At 42.8% G+C, this 23,551-nt stretch overlaps 1 protein-coding gene across 5 annotated transcripts in view; it reads right to left on the reverse strand.

Moving 5' to 3' along the window:
- Positions 1-326: 326 nt before the first annotated feature.
- Positions 327-23,551, reverse strand: part of STAU2 (staufen double-stranded RNA binding protein 2) — a 241,275-nt gene continuing 218,050 nt past the window's right edge. For all 5 annotated transcript variants that reach the window (XM_015416212.1, XM_015416213.1, XM_015416209.1 and 2 more), the window contains 2 exons: positions 2,431-2,519; positions 327-1,122 (listed from right to left, as the gene is read on the reverse strand). In XM_015416212.1, the coding sequence (XP_015271698.1) occupies positions 1,029-1,122; positions 2,431-2,519 (183 nt within the window). In that variant the 3' untranslated portion in view covers positions 327-1,028. The remainder of the gene's footprint in view (positions 1,123-2,430; positions 2,520-23,551) is intronic.

The raw sequence follows: 23,551 nt of genomic DNA on the forward strand, positions 1-23,551 counted from the left end.
TACTGTATACATGAACTGATGTGGTTTTACTGCATTTGTCTGCTTGCTTAATTCAAATATGTTGGTACAAAATGGAGGTGCACATCCCATCTCTGTCAGCTGTGGAATCTGATACAGTTCTGTGTCATCACTTTTTGTCCTTCTTCCTAGCTGACACTTTCATTCTCTTCCTCTGTTCTTGGTCAGAATGCAGATATTAGAAACGCTCAGTTGATGCAAATGATGGGTCAACACCAAACACAGAATGGGGTGCCAGTGTGCCTTCATACAGCACAGAGCAGAATGAAAGGGAGGGACATGTTTGTGGGAGGCCAGGGAAAACGGCAAGGGAAATCAAATACCATCACTGCTTTCTCTTGGAGTACATAGTTAAAAACATCCGTTCATATCTAAGCAAATACTTGTCATGATTTAAAGTTTCAGTTTGCAAACAACTTGGAGTAGTGCATCTTACAGTCATAACGTATTCCATAAGGATATGAAGAATGCATAATGTTGGCATAAAAAGAGAAGCCGTATGACTATATATGAAGACAACAGCTACAACTCTCACAGCACTGTCATGTGTTAATTTTCAAATATTCAAGCATAATTTTGTTTTTTAAAAAAGAGGAAAGCTAAACTTAGGCTATGCTACGAAAAAGTAATAAAAAGTCCACATTGGATTGAGTTCTGTTTCTTCCAGAGTATTAATCAACTGTAAACTTAACTTCCCTCCACCTCGTCAGACTTAGTTAATTACTTGCTGTTTAAAACTCCAGTGGCCTGGTCAGTATTTTGCTATCTCTGGAATAGTCTGAATTATTCGATGCTCAAATTTTGGAGGGAAACATGCAAAGATTTAAGTTATCTCCCTCCTCTATTCAATAAACAGTACCATGTATATCAACTTTTCTGTTAGAATAGTGTTGTCTTCACATAAGACTCAAATAATGGTATTAGTCATTCATTTCCTTCTACACATACACCCTATTGCGTGTTGACAGGTTTATAAGGATGCAGTGGCAGCCAGGGGTGCTGGGAGGCTCCTAGACGACAGCCTTTGAATCCTTGCAGTCCTGAGCAATGGTGCCTGAGTTAGTCTGCTTATTGTCTGCATTTTCTCCCAGATGCTTGACTTGTCTGAAAGATTAATACATTAACAAGAGCAGTAAGGTCCAGGGTTGCACATCTTTGAGACGTTTTTATTAGCAGATGGCACATGAGATTCAAAGGTCACCACAAGGGGGGACATTTTAGAGTGAAACAACAATATTTATGTTCAGATACTATGCTGGTGAGATCATGTGGTAAATGTTTCTGATTAAATTAGTTTACAAACAGCCACTATATATCAGTTGAAAATTCCAGCTCTTGCTTTTCTCCTACAGTGCCTGCTTATTGAGGGCTTTCCCCTGCACGGAGGAATGTGCAGCCATCTAACTGCATCCCGTGTGTGGACAATTTGGTTACTTATGGTGGCCTTAATTTCCCCCAAACATTTATTTATTTAAATGTCTACACAATGGTACTCCCGATATATGCATTTCCCCACTTTTTTAAAAAGCAGAAACTGCTTTTAAAGAGGAAATAGTGGGAAATTTGTTCTTTTTCATTTGGATATAACTTGATATCAGGGTACCCTGTACCTACACGGATATATATAAGTGCAGATTTCATCAAGCTGAACATATATCATGGCACTTCTTTCACAAAGCAGAGCCACACAGAATCTGGTACTACCTACAGTGTACTACCTACGGTGTAAAGCAATTCAATTTGACCATTGTGCTGTTCTGCTTTCTATATTGGTTGCTTCTTGTATTTTTAGAAGTCCACTATACAGTGTACAGCTATTCAACCTTTTATTCAGGGAATGTTAATGCACACACAAAAACGCCCCCACTCTTGCAGGTTTCTCCATTCACTTACATTGATGGGACAGTACTCAAAACATAAAGGGAGTCACAGGCTGTGCTCCTTACTGCAATGAAGTGGATGAGCAGTTTATTTGTCTGTGGCCAGCCTGTGTGGACATCCGAATACACACAGCACTCTAGATTGCAGTGGAGAACCTTGTGAGGTGTTTAAATGAATGAAGAATGCCACCTTCAAACTGAGACTGAAAATAACAGTACCTAAGTTTACCTTTACATGGCATATCTTAGCTGACAATGATGAGGGATTCTTTAAATGTGACTTCATACCACACTCATGGTGCTAAGCACAAAATTCATGCAGTAAAAAGACTTTGTTGAAAAGGTTGGTTAAGGGACCACTAGTTAATAAATGTCTAAAGTAATTCTGAAAGTTATTCTTAGTGATGGTGCCAAATTATTACAACTTTTATACAAATGTTAAAGCACAAAATATTATGTTACAATCTAAAGGGTATTTTAATCTTACCTGGCACATCTCATAAACGTATAAGAATACTGAATAGTATCTTACTTTTCAAGAGATCCATTTTCAACCTTTGCAGTTCCATCCACTGGATCCAGGCCTTGTTCTGAAAACTGTTTCAAGGCACTTAAAGCTGCCTGTAACACAGGGAAGTTAAAAAAAAAAGTATTACAACTACCACAGAAAGCATAGACTGCATATGAAGGGTTTTTAAGACGTCAGCTTTTTATCAGGGACATAGCAGGAGGAGGCAAGTATCAGCGCCAAAAATGTATCTTAATAAAGAGGAATAAAGGAACATTTTACCGTGTGTAAATGGGACTGTCCAGCTTTAATGAAGGCTATTATCCTTGTATCAGCTTTGCTAATACTAAAGAACAGGGGAATGCCAGAGTGCCAAAATCACAAAACATATATCTGTAGAGTAGTTGGTATCCTGGCAAGAATGGTGGTGGTGGTGGGTATCTGTATACATAGGCCATGTCTCTGTATTGCCCAGATGCTTGTCATCTTCCTTCATGTATTAATTGGAAGCCAGAAACAAAGACTGTACCACATACTGGGTGGCTGACAAAGCCCACAGGCCCCCCCATCTCTTTCTCCCTCCCCTCGATAACATCTAGAGATACAAAATGTATAATGTAACTTCATCACATTGTGAGTTTCCTTGCTCTCAGAAGTGGCCACCAATGAAGTGTAGGTGTAGCAGGGACACATGCAGTATGATGTCATTCCTTTATGGACATTACAGGAGAAAGGAGGAGATGTGGGGCCATGTTTTCTAGCTGCAGTCATGGATCTGCCAAAATGTATACTTCCAGTCTAAATTCACAGTATTGTAAGCACAAGCGACTTTGTACAATCTTCTTATTTACAAAGTCTCCGACATACAAATGAACTGCTAATATCAAAATATTGCTTCGGGTACTCACACTATTACTATTCTCCAATGTATTAACATAGCTCGTTTTTTACCCATTTGCAGAACGCTCACTGTATTTCTGAATAACAGTAAACAAAAATAAGCAATGGTACTATGATCTCTGTTCTGTCGGAACTCTAGAAGGAGCACTGCCATGTATGAAAGGCACAAGATGCCATTCTGCTGCTGAAGTTAAGCAGGCTCAGTTCTGTGACTTTGCCTGGGTACTACATGTATGCCACTATGTGCTTTCTCCTGGAACAGCAGGGCATAAGTGTTACAAAAATCTCCCATCAGGCTGTCAAAGAGGCTGCTTTCTGTTAAGATGTTTAAAATATTTCGAATGAGAGTTCCTTTCTTAGCAAATAGGATTAAGCAGCCAAAAGTTTCATTGTAGTTTCACTAAGTACTTCTGGTTTTGTTCCGTCTGCAAGGCTATTTTGTAGCACCTTAATGAAATATTAACCTAGCTTCTCACACAGTTTAATGAAGCCTTTCGTGGGAATATCTGTTTCTTTCTTTACCCAGGACATCTCTGAAGGGAAAATCACAACAAAAGTGCAAGTAATGCTGACTGAAAGTTTTAGTTCTCATTCAAAAAATTTCAAGGATAAAAAAGTGAAACTTGTGTATCTGACTTTTTAAAAATTCCTGTTACTGTTGGATTAATTAAGGGCTGGCCATTGACTGGTCAAAAAAGATTTACTCAAATAACCAAACATTGTCAAAAATGGGTGAAGAATCTTTAAACCCAGAAAATCTACAGCAACTAATAATCTTTAAGCCTCTAATTTTATTAAAACAACAAAAATATACTTTCATAGCAACAGGTCTGGTGCTGATGGTAACAGCAGAAATAAGTTAATTATTGTGAAACCATGATGTTTTTGAATATCTGCTCTAGGGGTGTGCATTCAGATCTACCCGACCCGAAAATATTTCGGCTTCCCAAATGTATCAGGGTTTTCTCAGGAAAACTGGGAAAAAATCCCAAGAAAATCCCGGATATATTTGGGGATTTCAGGTACCCTGTTTCCCCGAAAATAAGACCTACCCCAAAAATAAGCCTTGGCAGGATTTCTATGCATTTGTGGTATAAGCCCTAGTGTGTCTTCTTGAGAAAAAATAAATATAAGACAGTGTCTTATTTTCGGGGAAACACGGTAGATCAGAAAACTGTGGAGAGACAGGAGCAGATTGCTCCTGCTTCTCAGCTCCTTGTCGAGGAGTAGGGTTGCCAGCATCCAGGTGGGGCCTGGAGATCTCCTGCTTTTACAACTGATCTCCAGCTGACAGAGATCAGCTCCCCTGGAGAAAATGCCTGCTTTGAAGGGTGGACTCTATGGCACTGTACCCTGCTGAGGCCCCTCCCCTCCCCAAACCCCACTCTCTCTTGTATCCCCCCCCAAAGTCTCCAGGTATTTTCCAACCCAGACCTGGCAACCCTATCAATGAGGCTTATGCAGTTCATTTAAACTTTAAAGTGACTGCAGATATCAGCCCAAGGATCAGCTGGGGTGGTGGGGAGCTGAGAGCTGTGACAGGCTTCTCTTGAAGCCCAATTTAAACCTGGTATTTGGATCTCGGATTTTTCGGGTCCAACAGACCCAAACTGAAAAATACTGGTAACTAATTCCCTTTTGAAGCCGTCCATGCTTGTAATAAGAACATAAGAGAAATCTCGGATTTTTCGGGTCCAACAGACCCAAACTGAAAAATACTGGTAAAACAAATTTGCACACCCCTAGTACACTCCATTCTCATCCAAATGTTGGAGTAGTTCTTTGGGACCTTTGGCCTTTTTTGTTGGATTGGACACAGAGAGTTTAGACCACAGTAGAGTCAATAGAAGACCCTGATGCTGGGAAAGACTGAAGGTCAAAGAAGACGGGGACGGCAAAGGATGAGATGGTTAGACAGTATCATAGATGCAACAAACATGAAATTGAGCCAACTTCAGAGGACGGCGGAAGACAGGAAGGCCTGGCGTGATCTGGTCCATGGGGTCGCAAAGAGTCGGACTCGACTGTGCGACTGAACAACAACAACAAGAGTCAATAGGCTGGGACTGGTGTTGTAGAGTGCCTCACAAGGTTCAGTCTTGTCACCTATGCTCCTCAATATGTATATGAGGTCACTGAATGAGTTCATCTGGAGCTTAGGGATTGGCTGTCATCAATATATGGATGACACTCAGTTTTGTATTTCATTATTGATGCCTCCATATACACCCACCTCAGTTCTGAACCTATGCCTTGAAAATACTCGAGCCCAACCTTGCTGGTCCAAGAGTTTTTTCCATCAGCTGCATCTAGTTCATGAACTTTCCTTTTTCTTAGACTCAGCTGACCTGGACATGCTAATCATTTTGTAACCTTGCGGTTTGACTGCTGTAACATACTCTATGTGGGGCTGTTCTTGAATATTGGTTTAGAATGTGGCACTAGGCCTGGAGAAAGACTATCTCCATATGAACCCATGCACCTATTACTGGTGTCTAGCTATCACCTTCTGTTTGTTCCTGCCGCTTAGGACTGACTGCCAGACACCCACCAGAGCCTCTTCCTTTTCAATAATAGCTCCTGCTTGTGGAATGGGCTCTCTGAGGAGGACACTGTTCTTAGAAAGTTTTAGGAAGCACTGTAAAGCTGTTTTATTTGATAAGGCTTTTAGTTGGGCTTGAGCAGCAGACATTTTCTTGGAGGAGGCAGGTTAATGGTGCTTTACTGTATTATGGCTGGTCAATTTAAAATTGTAAGACACCTTGAGCCATAAGAGAAGGTAGGAGATAATACCTTTTAATAAGCCTGCCCATAAGCCTGCCCATACTGTTGGATGATGGGAAAACAATCTGCATTATACTCTTACTAACAAATGATACCATATGAATTGATACCATATGAAATGAAAAAGGTAAGCTGCCAACTACACAGTAGCATTCTTGGCTTCATGGAATATTTGACTACATTCAAACTGACAATACATCCAACTGACAATATCAGACCACTCTGACTGGTGAGACAATCCTAATTGCAGGTGGCACTCTAGAAAGGTGTCCCACTAATCATGTAATGAGTTGATGTACTACATCCTGCAGTTTGTCACTCTTCAGTGTTCTGACTTACTAGATTTCTTGTGCAAAGGATAATGAAAAAGATCCAAGATCTCCCATAAGAGGTTTTCTGCATGGTGTCCCTCTTCCTGGATATTATCCTGTCCTTGCTCCATTGCTGGAACTTTCCCCCTTAATACCATTTTAAAATTATATCACTTGCAGTGATGCACATTTCAATCATTTTCACTGGAGTGCTATGCACATTTCTTTTAGCAGAAGCTGAAAACTGATCAATACAAAATCCCAGAGCTGGTGTCTTTATATTCTATATTACGACCCACCCCTTTTCAAAGCATTGCATCAATACATACTTGTGCATTTTGCTCTAGAAAACACCATGAGAAGGTAGTCTTTGTGCATAGGAAACACAGAAGATAGGTCTGGACAGTAAAGGGGAGAAGGGTGAGATTAAGTTAACTGGCCACAAAGCATTAGCTGGTTGAGAGAACAGTATCTGTGTGCTGCAGCTGTTAACATGACAAAACTAACATTGCAATCCTAAGAAGAGTTACACCCTTCTAAACCTATTGACTTCAAGAGTTTTACTGGGGCAGACAAATCTTGAAAAACCATTTTCCTACCAGAATAGCTGGGAACAGGACTGTAATAGGTCTATATCGAACCAACAGTGGCAATCTATTTGGAGGTCCTCAACTTTATAGTCACACTCTATTGATATCAAAATGCAATCATTTAAGATCTTAACAAGGTGCTATTTATACCTCAAAAACTACACTATATATACCCCTCCATGAGTTCTCTGTGTTGGAAAGGATGTGGATCAACTGCTTCTTTCATCCACTGCTGGTGGTCATGCCCATGTATAGCAGATCAATGCAATAACAGGTTACCTTATTCCAATCAAGCCGGAATTATTATCATTATCTTTTTGGGCAAACTGATTGGGAGGGCGGTGGCGACGCAGTTACAGGGATTTCTAGATGACGCTTCCGTCCTTGATCCATTCCAGTCTGGCTTTCGCCCAGGGCATGGGACGGAGACAGTGCTGGTTGCCCTTACTGACGATCTCCGTAGACATCTGGATTGAGGCGGTGTGGTGGTGCCGTTGTTGTTAGATCTGTCGGCCGCATTTGATACGGTCGACCACCAGCTGCTGGCCCACTGCCTTGCCAGCACGGCCCACTGCCTTGCCAGCACGGGGATTCAGGTGCTCGTCCTTCAATGGCTTGTTTCTTTTCTCCAAGGTCGGGGACAGAGGGTTGGGCTAGGGGAGCAGCAGTCCCAGAGGCACCTGCTTGAATGCGGAGTGCCCCAGGGGGCAGTACTCTCCCCGATGCTATTTAACATATACATGCACCCCCTCGCCCAGATTGTCCGGAGGTATGGGCTTGGGTGTCATCAATATGCCGATGACACCCAGCTCTATCTATTGGGCGACCAGTTGAACTCCGACCCAGAAGATCTTCACCGGGCTTTACAAGCCGTGGCTGGGTGGCTGAAGCTGAGCCGGCTGAAGCTGAACCCGGTGAAGACAGAGGTCCTGTGCCTGGGTGGTATGGGATTGGGGCTCCTGCTCCCAGCCTTCGATGGGACACCTTTGGTGCCAGCTTCGGAGGTTAGGAGTTTGGGAGTGCTCCTGGACCCCACCTTAACGATGGAGGCCCTGTGGGCGGCCACTGCCAAAGCAGCCTTTTATCATCTACGGCTGGTGCGACAGTTGGTCCCCTTCCTTAGCCGCGGTGATCTGGCCACAGTGATCCATGCGAACGGTCACCTTGAGGTTAGACTACTGTAACGCTCTCTACATGGGGCTGCCTTTTTCACAAATTCAGAGGCTGCAGCTGGTGAAGAATGCGGCGGCCAGGTTGGTAGCGGGTGCCTCTAGATGGGACCACATGCAACTTGTGCTGAAAGCGCTGCACTGGCTGCCTATAGCGTTCCAGATTCGCTTCAAAGTGCTGGTGCTTACCTTTAAAACCCTACTTGGCAAGGGTCCAGCATACCTGAGGGACCGCCTTTCCCCACACAGGCCCCAAAGAGCACTTTGGTCGGGGTCACAACACCGTCTAGTGACCCCGGGCCCCAAGGAGGTCAGGCTTGCTGCCACAAGGGCTAGGTCCTTTTCAGTGGTGGCTCCTACCTGGTGGAATGAGCTCCCGGAGATCAGGGCCTGTGGGACCTGGTACAGTTTCGCAGGGCCTGCATGACGGAGCTCTTCCACCAGGCTTTTGAGTAGGAGTCGCCGCCACTGCCACCATCGTGCAACTGCAGAGCAGTTCTGCCATGTCGGGCTGACTGGCCAGCTGAAACATCATGGCCCATGGCATCCCCACCCCTTTTGACCTCACTGGGATATGCAATAGGGAGTAAGTATTGTAGTCATTTATGTATCCTGTGAGATGTGCATTTTTGCCTAAACTGTTTTAACCGTTGACTTTTACTGCACTTGTGCCTTAATTGTTTTAACTTGTAGTATTTTTACCGCACTTTTGTGCCTGTGTAAGCCGCCCTGAGCCCGCGTGTGGGGAGGGCGGGGTATAAATGAAATGAAATAAATAAAATAAATAATTTTGGGGGGAAATTGTGATTTGCAGAATACAAAGAAATCACTAATAGATTTTCTGCCAGCCAGAACTTGTATCGCCATCAAATGGAAAAACAATTCACAATTGGGAATTTTACGTGATGGAGAAGATTGCTTATAAAAATGTGTCAAATGACAATGTAAAACAAAAAGCCCAATTTGTAGCAGTTTGGTATCCACTATTAGAATACTTGTCAACTAATGGTAAAGTGCCGGAAAATGTTTATCCCATAGATTTGTTACATTTGTAAGACTGAAGTAGCTTCTGTTATATATTTGCAAGCTGTAGCTTCATCTATTTTTCAAACCAACTGTTAAATCAAAATGTTATGTATTGTTATAGAGATGTTTGTATGCATTTTTCCTTTATTTAATAAAAATCTTTATATAAAAAAAGAGTTTTAGAAGGACAGAACTCTGTTTAAGATTGCACTTTGGTTGTGTTTGGCTCTGGCCCCTGACTAGTAATGGCTAAGCTGTGACATCCTGATCATTACATAAGGAAAGGTTGGACTACCAGATGCTGGTATGCCCCGCTGCTCTAGCTTCACATCCCCTAGTATGGCCTAAATTCTGCCCTTGACAATTGTACCCTCCAGCTCCAATTTCTGGCTATGGCCTCCGTATAGGAAGGTAGGTGAAAGACTTTAGAGAAAATATACTGGGTGGGGTGGAAAGAAGGAGACTGCATTGCTGAGATGTCTCAGCAATACTATCTCCTTTCCATCCTGTCCATGGATGAAGCTGAAGATAAAGGATTTGTGTGGGGGTGACGTAGAGAGAGTGAAAACCAATACAGGACAAAAGAAAGTCAGAGTATTTAGGACAGAATGAGAGATGCTATTGGTGAAGACCTGCTCTACTGCTATATTTTGGGGTCATTAGCTTTCCTAGGCCCTCAGTCCTGACAATATCAGCTCACCTTCTTGTATTTCTGTCAAGATTTGTTAATTGACTCAAGAATTTATTTATTTATTTATTTATTTATTACTTTAATTTTTACCCCACCCTCCCTACTGAGGTAGGCTCAGAGCAGCTTACATACGGAACCAATAGATAAAACAACAATATAAATATTGAACAGAAGTTAGGTAGATGTACAAGGACTGGACTTACTAGTGGTACAGACTCATAAGGATCTATGAAGTCCCAGCACTATTTATTACACTTTGGATGAACTGACCGGATATATGGAATTGTTAAAAATTAGTAAACTCTTGATAAATGAATAGGAGAGAAAAGATACAGGCTGAATATTAGATGTGATTTTAGTAGACAAATTCCTCTTCTGAAGGCTGAGCACTTCCTCAAATGATTTTTTCTCTCTTTCAAAATAGCATCTGCACAGATATATAGAAATATTTCTCTCCCCCAGAAGATTTTACAACTGCCTTGAGAGCAAAGCCCCATAGGTTATGAAACAGATGTCTTTACACATTTCATATTTCACTTGTTTTCTGTGCAGATACAGCGATGCCAAAAACACAATGCCAACAGGATGCTTTTTGTTTGTCTTGGCTCTTCTCAGTCTAAATATGTGTCTGGATCAGGCTGGAAGTGGCTGTTTCCAATCATTTGGGTCATTTTTTGCTGTTCTTAAGCCAATTAGCAATTAGCAAATCATATTGAAATTTGTTAATTCCACTCCCCCCTCCCGATTGTCTCTCTGTAGGGAATCAGATATTTTGTAATGACAATTTAGTAACATGAGATCATCCTTGCACAAAGCAGTTGTGTACAGAGGCTGCTCTTGAAAAATGTGATTTCAGCTTGCATTCTTATAACTATTTAATGCTTTTTAGTACTACATACAGATGTATTTCTTTTTCCTTTTACATCTATGTTTCATTTCCATTTTTTCCTCAGGATGTTCTCTAGTGCTACTTTTGTATGAACCTTCTTAGGTCATTTTACTGAGGGTGGCACACACATCTGAGAGTAGGAAACAGCCTTAATCAATATTTTTCTGGTCACTCCTATGATGGAGCTGATACAGAAGCTACTAAACAACTTAGAGGTCCCCAACCTTTTTGAATCTGTGGGCACCTTTGGAAGTCTGACACAGTGTGGTGGGTGCAGCCACAAAATAGCTGCCACAAAATTGCTGTAGCATGAGGAGCCTGCCACAAAATGGCTGTTACCATCAACCACACACTGAAAAGTCTTGTGCTGTGGTGGCAGTTGCTGCCAAAACAACATTTAAAAAAATCTGCACAGCCAATGAACTTTCCAATGGCCAATCAGAAGCCTTGTTGGGCACAAGCCTCACCTGTCTCTGCCCACTTTCTAAGCACACTTGGCAGGCACCAGGAAAGGTGCTGGTGGTCTCCATGGCACCCACAGGCACCAAGCTCTACTTGCTGCTAACTTAGTCAATCCACCGATATGGTTACTGTCTTCCATTTCTTAATAGTGTGAGATACTACTACATAATTCTTATGGTCGATTTTGCAGCATGAGGAAAGGAAACACTTAGACTTTAGTTTTGCATTGTGAAACTTAAAGTTGCTTTCATTTTACAGTGACCATTTGATATAGTTTTGAGTTAAGAGCTTCCTACAGTTGATACAGGAAGTTGTAATAACTTAAGGCTACAACAATGGAAAGGTAGTTATGATGAACAAGTTAATATAAACAAGCATTCAAGCTCCATCCCAGCCTCTATCTTCCCTTTCCTCTTTGATAAACAGCCAGGGAAATTGGGGGCAGGACCCAACCGTACTTTCCATTGGTGAAAATGGGAAGACTGGTTCTGTTTGAATACTCCTAAAGGCTATGCTTGGGATCATGAACCTGCATGAACAAGAGCCGCATTGGATGAGGGATGTAATAAAGAGGCAAATTCTATTACATTGAATGAAGAAGCTGGTTGGACCCAACCCTTGAAGTCTGGGGTTAGTAAAATTTCTACCAGACTTGTGGGTCAAGAGTACAGACCTCTGCTCTAGAAAGTGGTCACACGATAGAGTTCTAGGGACCTGCTTTCCCAACCCCCTACACATTGTGCTATCAGCGACAGGGGCTTAAACATTTAACAGGCCTCTAAACTAAACGCAGATCGCAGATCGTTGAGTGAACATAAGTGCTTCATCAATTAGTTCTGCTCTGGAAAACCGAAGTCAGTGGACTGACATCTGGCTTTAAATTTCTCTGCTGTTTTGAAAACAAACCACAAAGGGTTTTCATTCTAATTCTGGACTCTATGGGTAAAAATTCATTACTGATGTTCAAACTCTTGAATTTCACCGATGGGAAAGGTATGCATATTCTTTAAAATGTATGTAACTTCTTAAAAGCAAGTTTTGAAATGTAAAAAAAATCCACGCCAGTCTTTACTGTGTCAGTGGAGTAGCTAGTTTCCCAAGGATTTCTATTTTTTAATTTTGTGCACATTTTAAAAAATATTCTTTGTCTTTGATACTCTTGGCCTGACTCTGGCAGCTTCACACAAATGATATTGAATTGGCCTGACACAGCAACACTGAAACCAATTTTGTCACATGCAATTGTAATAAGCAGGCAGGCAATTGAAAGCAGGTGCAAGGTGGGGGAGGGAATGAGGGCATCTGCTTGCTACACATCCGTTTTGCCCATGCAAAGACCAGGTGCCAGTCTCCTGTCAAAGCATAACATTTTACATCAGTGCCAGGAAAGATGGCACAAAGAGATGCAGAGGAGAAAATGGCATTGCACCGGATCCTCTGGCTGTTTGAGCTTAGAAAAATGGGCATGAGAACAGCAAGAACTTTGGCAGGAGGCTACAGTAATCCTGTATTCTTCCTCTTGCCTTTCCCTATTGAAAATTAAGTATCAGCATGCTTCATCGTTTTTGATTGCATGTGGGATCCTTCATTGGAGTTCAAGACAGTATCTCCATGGGGATACAACAATGAGTACTTGATACATCAGCAGCAACAAGTGGAGAAGGGGATGAGTGAGAACGGGGTCTACAATACATACACCCATTCATGCTCTACTTGCTGCTGCTATGCTTCACCCTTGTCACCTCCCACTTCCCTCTGTCACACCTATGCAAAAGTACAGACATAAAGGTGCTTTGAGAGCCCCCTCGCCCCATAATCCCTAACTCCCCTTAACCTTTCCTTACCAAGCTGCATTGCAGTGCTACAGCACAACTTGGCAGAAAAGGGGAAAAAAGCCCTTTGAAGGGCTCAAGGGGGGAAATGGTACTCGGCAGTGAGCTGTCCTGTGCCACTCTGAAAGTGGCAATGGGTGGATGAGAAAAAGAGAGTGAGAGACCGATTCCCACAAGCTGCTGCTCTGCGCTCGCTTTGCCCCATTGTACGTGTCAATTTCACACTATGTGCTGTGCAGCCGCATTTTGCCCCACAGCTTTGCCCGATTTCCCCCGCATCTACTCAATCCTCAAAGAAGCTGCGGGGCAAAATGCGGCTGCACAGCACATGGTGTGAAATTGACATGTACGATCAGGGCAGAAGTGCGAGTGCGGGGGAGCAGCAGCTTGGGGGAAATTGGTCTGAGTGAAATCCATATTAGGGGGGGGGAAACCTGTGTGAAAGCAGCACAAGTCTATAGCGTCTTACTCCACTGCATTAAAGATGACCTCCAAATTTATTTCTGTACTTCGCTTTGATCAAGCCTGGGCAAATTTCTGAAAATAATATGAGGTCAGTACATAACATTTGTAAGTTTCTAATTCCTGAAACTACTTCTGTACCCCCGATGCCTATGCTCTGGATTTTGCTGTTTTGTAACCAACGTTTCTTGCACAAAACTGCTATTATATGTGCTCATAGTTTTTTGCAACTTCAAAATTAAGCATGTACACATGGTTTATAGTTTTCAATTTAATTCCTGATTTGCCAAATGGTTAGCACGCTTAAAGACTAATCAGTAACCATCACAACTTCACTGGAAAACTCCATTGTTCCCTGAATTCACAATCCTTGACTTTAGCAAGGAATCCTATACAGCATTCTGTTATGAGGCACTATCATCACCAGTTGATTAGATTTCAAACAGACCAAGGTCAACATCTGTTTAAAAGTTTAGTTCCCACTCTTCTCACTGTACAACGCAAGTCTTAATAGTTTGACTTTAAGCCCTTTCCTCAAATTTATTATGTGTATTAATTTAACTCATGCAATATACATGAAAAGATATTAATCTATGCACAAAAGGGACTAGGGTATGGGGAATAACTGCTTTGTAAAAGAAGGGGCTTAATAGGTTAGGAGAGGGCTGATCTATTCAGTCTTCTGCCATAGCATTTAACAGGGAAATAGATTTATTGTTTAGCACTGGCTTCAGGCTACATATCCTATGCAATTTTATATGGCAGAGAAGTGCTGCTGATGTAGCTGGGCATTATGAGGAACTTTAAGTAAAGATTAACTGTTCTTGAACTACTTTTCCACTGTGTTGGGAACAAACAGGCTTTCTATCAATATTAGTCAGGAACATCTTCTACCCACTTTTTTGTGTTTATAAAGCTTCATTTTCTTGTGTCTTTTAATCTCAAAATCTATATCATTGTTCAATTCCCATATATTTTTGTTGTCTACACACAACAATAAAAACAAGCTAATTTTGTTTACTTTTGATGCTTTCACTTTCCCCAATATTAGCAGGTTCAACAACCAGGGTTTCATTCCAGAGAGGGTGAGCAGTCTGAAGCAAAACCTGTTTCCAGTGAGATCTGGCTGTGCGGACCCAATGTGGTGTGAAGAGAGATCTTTCTCAGGAAACAAGGGCAACAGCATGCTTAAAAAAGGAAAACTGTACACCAGTGCAGCAGAGTGCACACCATATTTTGGAAGGGCCAATTTATTTATTACATCATGTGATAGCCCGCCTGCATTTTGAAGTGGCATAGTTCCAGGTGAGACCAAGTAGCTTCATATACAACAGCTATTACAGGAAGGGGCCAGCTCATAAAGTGTCTTCTGCTTGCACAAGGCTAATTTAGATCCAATCCATTATCCTTGTAATTACCCATATTTCCTGGCATATATTACATGTGAACAGATATGTATATAGGGAATATTAACTTAAAATAATATCTGTGTGGTTTGAAGAGAAGCTCATGTGAATGAGCTCCAGACACTGAATACTGCCCCCCCCCCATCCACAAGTAGGTGGAGAACCATTAAAGAAATCCATTTGTTTTGTTGGGATGGCTTACAGAAGAAGATTTTTCACTATTTGTTTTGCTTCTCTTGAAAGAGGGAAAAAACACACACTATTTTTCACTTTAAAGACAGCCAGGATATTATTTCAAAGGACTATTTGTTTAGCTACAGATACTTTTGCTCCAGAAACAAGCCTTGGAATATCACATTTATTTTAAGAATATATTAAGAACAAGAAAAGAAGGATTATATGACTGTTCTCCCATGTAAAAAGATCTTTAAATTGTATTGCCTGTCAGTCTTTGTACAGCTAGACATATTAAATTATTTGTAAGCAGCAGCACATGATTTTCTCCACCCAAATTCAAGATTAAACTATTATGTTCGTAAAAAGTATATAATTTTATCATACCTGTTGCACAAAATTTACACAGATGTTTCCCAATATCAGTGTTCGCCCACACAACAACCCTGTGAAGAAGGTAATTTATAAGTTATACAAGCAGGAACCTCCTCTACTATTTCTTCTTTCCCTTCCTTGAAAGCCCCTGTTGCTTCTCCCTTTTTCCTGTCTTTGCTCTTTCCCATCTAACAGGCAACCTAACTTTGGCCCTTTCAGCACTCTCCTTTTAATCCATGTCCACTGTGGTGTCCTCCAGACAATTCTGCACTAAAATCAAATTCAACTCTCTTTTTATACCTTTTTCCCCCTGTTCTGCATTATGTTACCTCCCTTCAGTGGTCAGCCTGATTTCAGCCTGCAGTTGCCCCAAGTTTTTTGGATGCTGTTTTGCAGAGGACTTAAATTACCTTGACTTAAACACAGAGAAAATCCGGAGCGCCAGGCAAATCCGGACGGAACCTTTACCCCCCCACACCAATCTTCAGTTTTCCACCCTGCTCTACCCCTTGCACCTCTACCCAGGAAATCTATGCCCAATTATGTGGTGCTGGTTGCCAGGGGGGTCCCAGTTGCATGGTGGGGAAGATGCAAGGACTTGTGAAGGGCACCCATTCTCCCCCGTCTCCCACTTATATCCTTTTTTCCTGCACCTTGCCAACCCGCATATCCTCATCCTTCTCTGCTTCCTTTGCCCCTTCCCACCCTCATGGCCACTTTTATCTGCCATTTCATCTCCAGCTATATTTACTACTTCATTTATAGGCCACCTTTCTCCACAATGGGGACAGAAAGCACCTTACTTCATTCTCCTCTCCTATATTTTATACTAAGAACAACTCTGTGAACAAGGGCAGACTAGGAGTGGAAAACCTTCTGAAAGGGCCCCTCTCCCACTCCTTCCTGGTCCCGCCCCCAAAGGAAGGGACAAGAGAGGAACAGACAGTCTATGCTTTGCTCACCTTGGCAGGGCTTAGCCAGTCAGGATGCTGCCCTCTGCTTCGCATAGGGTTTGGCTGGGCTGGCCTTGACTTGTGTGGGGCTTGGCCGAGCATTGACTCCTTCCCCATCTCAACTCCCATGCAGGGCTCTGGTAGGCTGGGCCCTGTTTCCCTTGCCTTGCCTCAGGCCTGCACAAGACTGTATTGAGTTTCTTGGGTCAGATAATGAAGTAAAAATCTTTAAGTTCGCTTTCAAAATGGAGTTAGATGCATGTATGCATCAGAGTTGCAGTGATGGAAAACGGAGAAAGAACTCAGGACAGTATTCCACTGGAACCCAATATATTTTTTTTGTTTCACGTTAGGCAAATTAGTTGCCTAATTACAAACTTTAGAGAATTTCAACACCACTGTTGCTGTTGTGCCTGTGAACAGTGTTTCTTTGCCAGTTAGATTTTCTCCTTGATTTATAAAGACTTTGAAAAGTGTGTGCCATATTTGAAACTACTAATAATATCTGAACTCACACTGTCTGAAAGACGAACCTAAATTCTGATAGCACTACTCTTTTGACAGCTGCTAAGGATAGGCCAGGAAACTCGGCCAGGTTGTTTCATGATTTCCACTGATTTAAAATTTAGGCTATACACTTACAACAAGAGATTTGAGGGAGGAGTATTCTTAAGTACTTCACAGCTGTTTATGCCAAGCAGAACCCTCCTCATTTGAAGGCCTCTTCCTTTTCGGATAAGTGAAAGCAAAATACTCCAAACTTATCAAAATTAACCTTAAAACTAAAGGCTAGACCATGCTTCTGAATTTCAGCTTGTGCTCCTTGCAAAGATCATGTGGGATTTGTTAGGAAAACAGCAGCATAATCATCAAAGAGACTGATGACCAGATAATATGTAGTTAAAATGGATCCCTGTCTCTCTTACTAATGATTCCCACTGAGAGTGCAAAGCACACACTTTTGCTTCTTGATGGAATTAGGAAGTGAAAGTCCATTTATTCTTGCTGAGTCCACATATTCTGATAGACCTGTGGCATTATCTGTAGAAATCTGTTTCATGTACCCATTTTGCATGGTAGCATTATTAAAAACAACCATTCCATCCTACCAAATTCTTTATGAGTGTCTGGGAAAAGAAGACAGCTGGAAGGTTGATTACTAAAAAATATACTGTTAAGAAGTCTTCCTACAGAATCTGAAAGATGTCTAGGGGAAATAAATCTAGTTTGGTCATTTGAGATGTAGTCACAATTGTTGATACTCAAACTGGTTGCCATAATGCCAAAATATTTTTTATTGAGCAACACTGGGTTGATGAGTGTCCTTGCCTGAGTAACAGGCTTGCCAAGTCCCCCCGGGAGGCGGGGAAACCCCTGCCCCAGAGGCCCATTCCCCGCCGCCGGATTGGACCCCAGGGGGAACTCTACCCCGATGTGCACGTCACCAGGAAGTGACGCGACCATGCCGGGCACGCTGGGGGCGGGGCCACGGTCGCATCACTTCCTGGTGGTGACGTGGATGCGGCGTGCGCGTGCTCCAGGATCGACCCGGGAGTCCCCCGCTTCAGGACAAGGTACGACTTGGCAACCCTACTGAGTAACATCTTTGTAAGGTTTTAGAATGATAACAAGTCATGCTTGATGCCAAGCAGGAGGATTACCTACTTCTAGGATATAGATAAGCTGTCTATCAAGTATCATCATCACCACAAGCTATAACATCAAAGGAGAACTAACAATACAGTTTGCCAAACAGCCAAGAAGCCAAGATAAAAGCAATATAAATACAAATAACTGTAGTGTTGAATGACAATGATTGTAGTAGTAGTAATAATAATAATAATAGTAAAAAGAGAAATAAAAAATCAGTTGCAGCGAGGAAGCTTAAACAACAGGGGAGGAAAGAGAAATGTTATAAAACACGGTTAGCTATCAAATATGAAATTGATGAAATGTATAAAATTCTCATGTAAAGCCATCCATACCTGGGTTTTAATTATTTTTTTCGGTTTAGTAACAGCATGAACTTCCTTTGTAGACTTTCCTTCCAGAAGCTGAAGATAACTAGGGGTATGTTTTCACTCCTGTGCTGTCTAAGTATGTGATATGGACATTCTGAGTTGTATGAATTTACAAGTGGGGACCTGCAAGAAACTTGTGGGGCAGTTATCCCATTCCCCACACCTTTGCTTCCTCCTATCTCCCCCTACCTCTCACACTCCTTCTCCCTTCTGCCCGCCTTTTCTTACTCTCTGTCTCTCCTCCCTGCGTGTTACTTTGTCTCTTTCTGCCCCCTCATCATTCTCTTTGTTTTTCTGCCTCCCCACCTCATCACTCTTTCTCTCTCTTTCTGCCCCCCACCCCACCACTCTTTCTGCCTCCATCACTCTCCCAGCCTCCTGCCTGTTTCCTCCTCCACCCTGCACAGCAGCAGTAGTGGTGCTCCCAGCCACCCACCTGCTTCCGCTCCCACCATAGCAGTAGTGGCAGCTCTCTGGGAATCATAACGGATCTCCCAGCTACAGAGACCACTGTAGCTCCAAGTTGGGAAATTTCTGGAGATTTGGGGGTGAAGCCTTGGGACAGTGAGGCTTGGGGAGGCAAGCAGCCTCAGCAGGGTATAATGCCGCAGACTCAACCCTCCGAAGCAGCCATTTTATCCAGGGGACCTGATCTCTGTCACCTGGGCACCCGTTGTAATTCTGGGCGGTCTCCAGCCCTCACCTGGAGTCTGGCCGTTGCCATGGTAGTTCTCGTGGAGGAAATGGCTGGTTTGGAGAGTGGAGCCTATGGCATTATACCAGTCTGAAGTTCCTCCCCTCCTCAAATCCCACCCTCCCCATACTTCACCCCTCAAATGTCCAAGAATTTCTCAACCTGGAGTTGGCAACTCTATTTTTTCCCCACCCAACAGCCAACCCGCCTGTCTTCAGCTTTCCATCTCCACCCTCCTCTCCCACAGCCTCTACCCAGGAAAGTTACAGTCGTTCTCCACAGTGGGGACCAAAGCAGCTTACATTGTTCTCTCCTCCTTTTTATCTGCACAACAACCCTGTGAGGTTGGTTAGGTTGAAAGTATGTGACTGGTCCAAAATCACCCAGTCAGCTTCCACTGCCAGATAGGGATCTGAACCTGGGACTTGCAGACCCTACTTTGAAGGCTGAACCGTACTGGCTTTCATAGGGTGGCTGCTGTTGAACAGTAGCAAGCAGCCAGGCCTAGTTAAGTCATGTAAATCAGGTGGTATCAAGTCACCCAGAGGGTGCTGCCAGGCTTAGGGTTGCCAACTTCCAGGTGGAACCTGGAGATCCCCCAGAATTACAATGGAACTCTAGACAGCAGAGATCTGTCTCCCTGGAGAAAATGGCTGCTTTGGAGACTGGACTCTGTGGCATTATATCCAGTTGAGGCCTCTCCCTTCCTTAGACTCCTCCACAAAATCTCTAGGAATTTCCTAGCCTAGAACTGGCAACCTTTGTCAGGCCTGGCCCGAAGGATCCCTCCATGAAAGGCCAAAATAGGCCCCTGCCTTTTACTGACAGAACCAGTTAGAAGCCTCCCCCGCCACGGAGAAAGTTTTAAGAGGACAGTGGAGCCCCCAGCAAAAGAGGTGGGGTGAGAAGCTCAGATTATTTAGCCATTCATACTGCAGGAGGAATCCTCCCCAATCCCAGATCCAGTTCTGCTTTTGCTCCCCCCCCAGCTATCAGCCAGTCTATCTCACTGTGCTCTGAGCTGCCCTGAGCCCATGTTGGAAGGGTGGGATACAAATTTAATAAATAAATAAACTGTCGATGTGGCAGGGCCTGGAGTAGATCTCTGTAGCAGCCATTTCAAAAGGTACTGGGGGGAATTCAACCCTCCCTGAGGGTTTTTTTTAAACTTTTTGGATTTTCCTGCATACTCACGGAGTCCCCTGAGTCTGTTGAAAAACCTGTTGGGGGAGAGTATGCCCTCTATCTGCAGAAATAAGTATCTGTATGCAGAGGGGATTGTTGAGAATTAGATATATAGATATACTACTCCTATATTGGGTAATAGTGTTGTTTTAATATTGCGGCCTCTTTTATAAACCACAGTTAACAACTTTTTCACTGGGTCCTACATCATTTCTTTCAACACTCTAAGAATCCTCACAAATTTTGTCTGACAAAAGAAAACCTGAGGCACCATATGTTGAAGGTTGCATCTTTATCAATATAGGTATATTACAATTAACATTGAGTTGTGGATCAAAGTTGTTATTACAACTAACTAAGACTGTATTTAGTCAATTTAGTTATCACACATAAACTGAGATATGATCAATGCAGGAGTATATGTTAGGCCACTTCTAGTGGATGCCAAGTTTTTCACCACTGGATTACAACATCACATTGATTTCAAGCTTTTCATATAGTAGAATCTATAACTTTTTAAAACAAATAGCAAACTAGAAAACTTGAGAAACTGTTCATGGGAATTCCTGAAGACAACAGATCCTTAAGGCATTCCAAGGGAACTTCAAATCCTGCCGTGGATCTGTATGTTCTCACATGCGTGTTGCATGTTTGCCTGACTGTAAAGTGTGTTTTTCAACTTTGACATCACCCCAAGATATAAAACTCAGCCTATCAGATAACCTGTGCCTTGGAGGACCCTGGTATGGCTGCCTCTGAGCAAATATGAAGGGCAGAGCTTTGAACTACTTTAGTTCCCCCTGTGCATGCATGTCCTTAGCATGTAAGAGAAGTCTACATTACATGGGTAGGATCTGAGCCACAATCTGCTTTATTAAATAGGAAAGACACTTTATTAACATAGATTAAACTAGAGCACATACATGGAAACTAGCTATCATAACAAAGAGATACAGATCTAAAGAAACTTAACATAAAACATGAGTCTAGCTAAGCTACAATACAGTTATTTTAGATGGAGCAAAAACAACCCCAACCTTCTTACTGCTCCCTGACAAAGGAGGATAGGTCCCACAGGTCACAGCATCTGGGAAAAGTGTTTGATATGGCTGATTTGGCCACCTGGATCCATGTCACAGTAGCACTGAGACTGGACTGCAGCAATGCACTGTACATTGGTCTCCCCTCAAAATCAATTCGTAAACTCCAGCCGGTGCAAAATGCTGCAAGTTGGCTATTATTGGGAGCTAGATGGAGCACACATATTGGGAGCTAGATGGAGCATGCATCTTGCAGGCACTTCACTTAATCATCAGATTAAGATATTAGTTATCATGTACAAAACCCTTTGCATTAGTTGCTCATCAGTTTAAGTTATTAGCTACCATGTACAAAGCCCTTCATCACCTTGGACCCTCACATTGGCAAGACCACCTCTCCCCCTATGGTCTGCCATGACAGCTTTGCTCATTGGAGCAGGGTCATCTGCAGGTGCCAACCTACAAATGAGCAAAATTAACAACTGCCTGTACATGTGCCTTCTCCATTGGGGCCCCCACCTTGTGGAACATCCAGCTTGAGGAGGTCAGGAAGGCCCCCACTCTCATTGTTTCCCGCAAACTATGCAAAACTGAATTGAGGGTTTTTCTGTGCTGCCAATAGACTTGCACTGTACTAAATGATTCACAAAGTTACTTAAAAACATTATTAGGAACTTAAGAAATAGAGCAAAGTTCGAGTCCAGTGACACCTTTAATACCAACAAAGTGTGCATGCACATGAAAGCTTATACCCAGAATTAAATTTTGTTGGTCTTAAAAGGTGCCTCTGGACTCAAACTTTGTATTATTAGGAATTGTGATATATTTTACCATGTACAGCCTGCTGAAACTATGATTCTGCTATGGAATTTTGCTCCACGACTGTGGACACTCCCCCCGGGAGGTCCAGCCGAACTCCAGCCGAAGAAGGGGGCGAGCAGGCTCGTTAACCCCCCCAGGGAACCGGGGAAGGTATCCTGGGCAAGGAGCTTTTGGAGGGGCAGCCTCTTCGATGGCGGAATGCCAGAGAATCGAGGCTCCCCTCTGCTCCAGTGGTTCTTCGTGCTGAGAGGCTGAAAAAGCACTAGTGCAGCTAACCGGATCAAGCGCAGGAGATCGAGCATTTAAAACAATAAAAGAAGAGGGGTCGGATGACCAACTATGAACGTGAGTCAACCGAGAAACGAATTTTAAAAGAAAAGATGCTCCCCACCCCATTTTGCGGAACGAGCAGGAGGGGGCGCCTCCCATGCGTGTGAACTTTTAAACGAAAAGGGGGGGAGCAAGCAGAGACGTGGAAAAAACTGTTTAGATTTACTCACCAAGGTAGAGAAGCGGTGGAGTGCACTTTCAGAGACTTTTAAAAACTTTTGCGGAGAGTAAACAATCGGTAAAGATGGCGGGAAAGAGGGACAAAGACAAGCTGATTCCGAAAGCAAAAGGACTGGAGAGTCCGAAAACGGAAGTGATGAATGAGCTGGTAAAAACTGTAGTGGAGTGTATGCCCCTCTGCTGGAACAGTTGAATAACATCAAAGAACAGATTTCGGAAGTAAACAAAAACCTGACAGTGCAGCAAACCCAGATAACAGCAGAGCAGACTCAGATGAATGACATGATACAGCTAATGAAGCAAGACAATGAAAAAATCAGGGAGGTGGCTGCAACAACTGAAAAAGTGAAGAAGAAAGTCCAAAAGCTGGAATTAAAGCAAACTTCAATGGAAGATAAATGGCTGCAAGTACAAATGGACAAAGCTAACATGGTCCTTCGCTTCCAGGGTGTGCCAGAAAAACCGGGAGAGAGTCTCAAGGAGCTAATGAGTGAATTGCTGGCCCCAGTGACAGAAATGATGGCGGAACTGTTACTAAACGAAATGGATGTGGTCTATAGATCATATTCAGGCTATATAAAAAAGAATAATCTGCCTGGGGAGATTGTGGTGAGATTCTCGAAGAGGTACATAAGGGATGTAATCCTGAAAGCAGTTTCTGGAACACCCCTGAAAATGGGGGAAACCAAGATCAGAATGCTGAAGGATATTCCATTTGACATAAGACAACGGAGAAAGAAGTACAAAGAGCTAGTGACTTATCTTCAGACAAACTCAATTGGATACAAATGGTTATTTCCGGAAGGAGTGGCTTTTAAGATGAAAGATAAAAAAGAAAGAATTGACTCT

The sequence above is a fragment of the Gekko japonicus genome, unplaced genomic scaffold (genome assembly GCF_001447785.1).
Source record: "Gekko japonicus isolate JY-2015 unplaced genomic scaffold, Gekko_japonicus_V1.1 scaffold520, whole genome shotgun sequence".
NCBI classification, from domain to species: Eukaryota; Metazoa; Chordata; class Lepidosauria; order Squamata; family Gekkonidae; genus Gekko; species Gekko japonicus.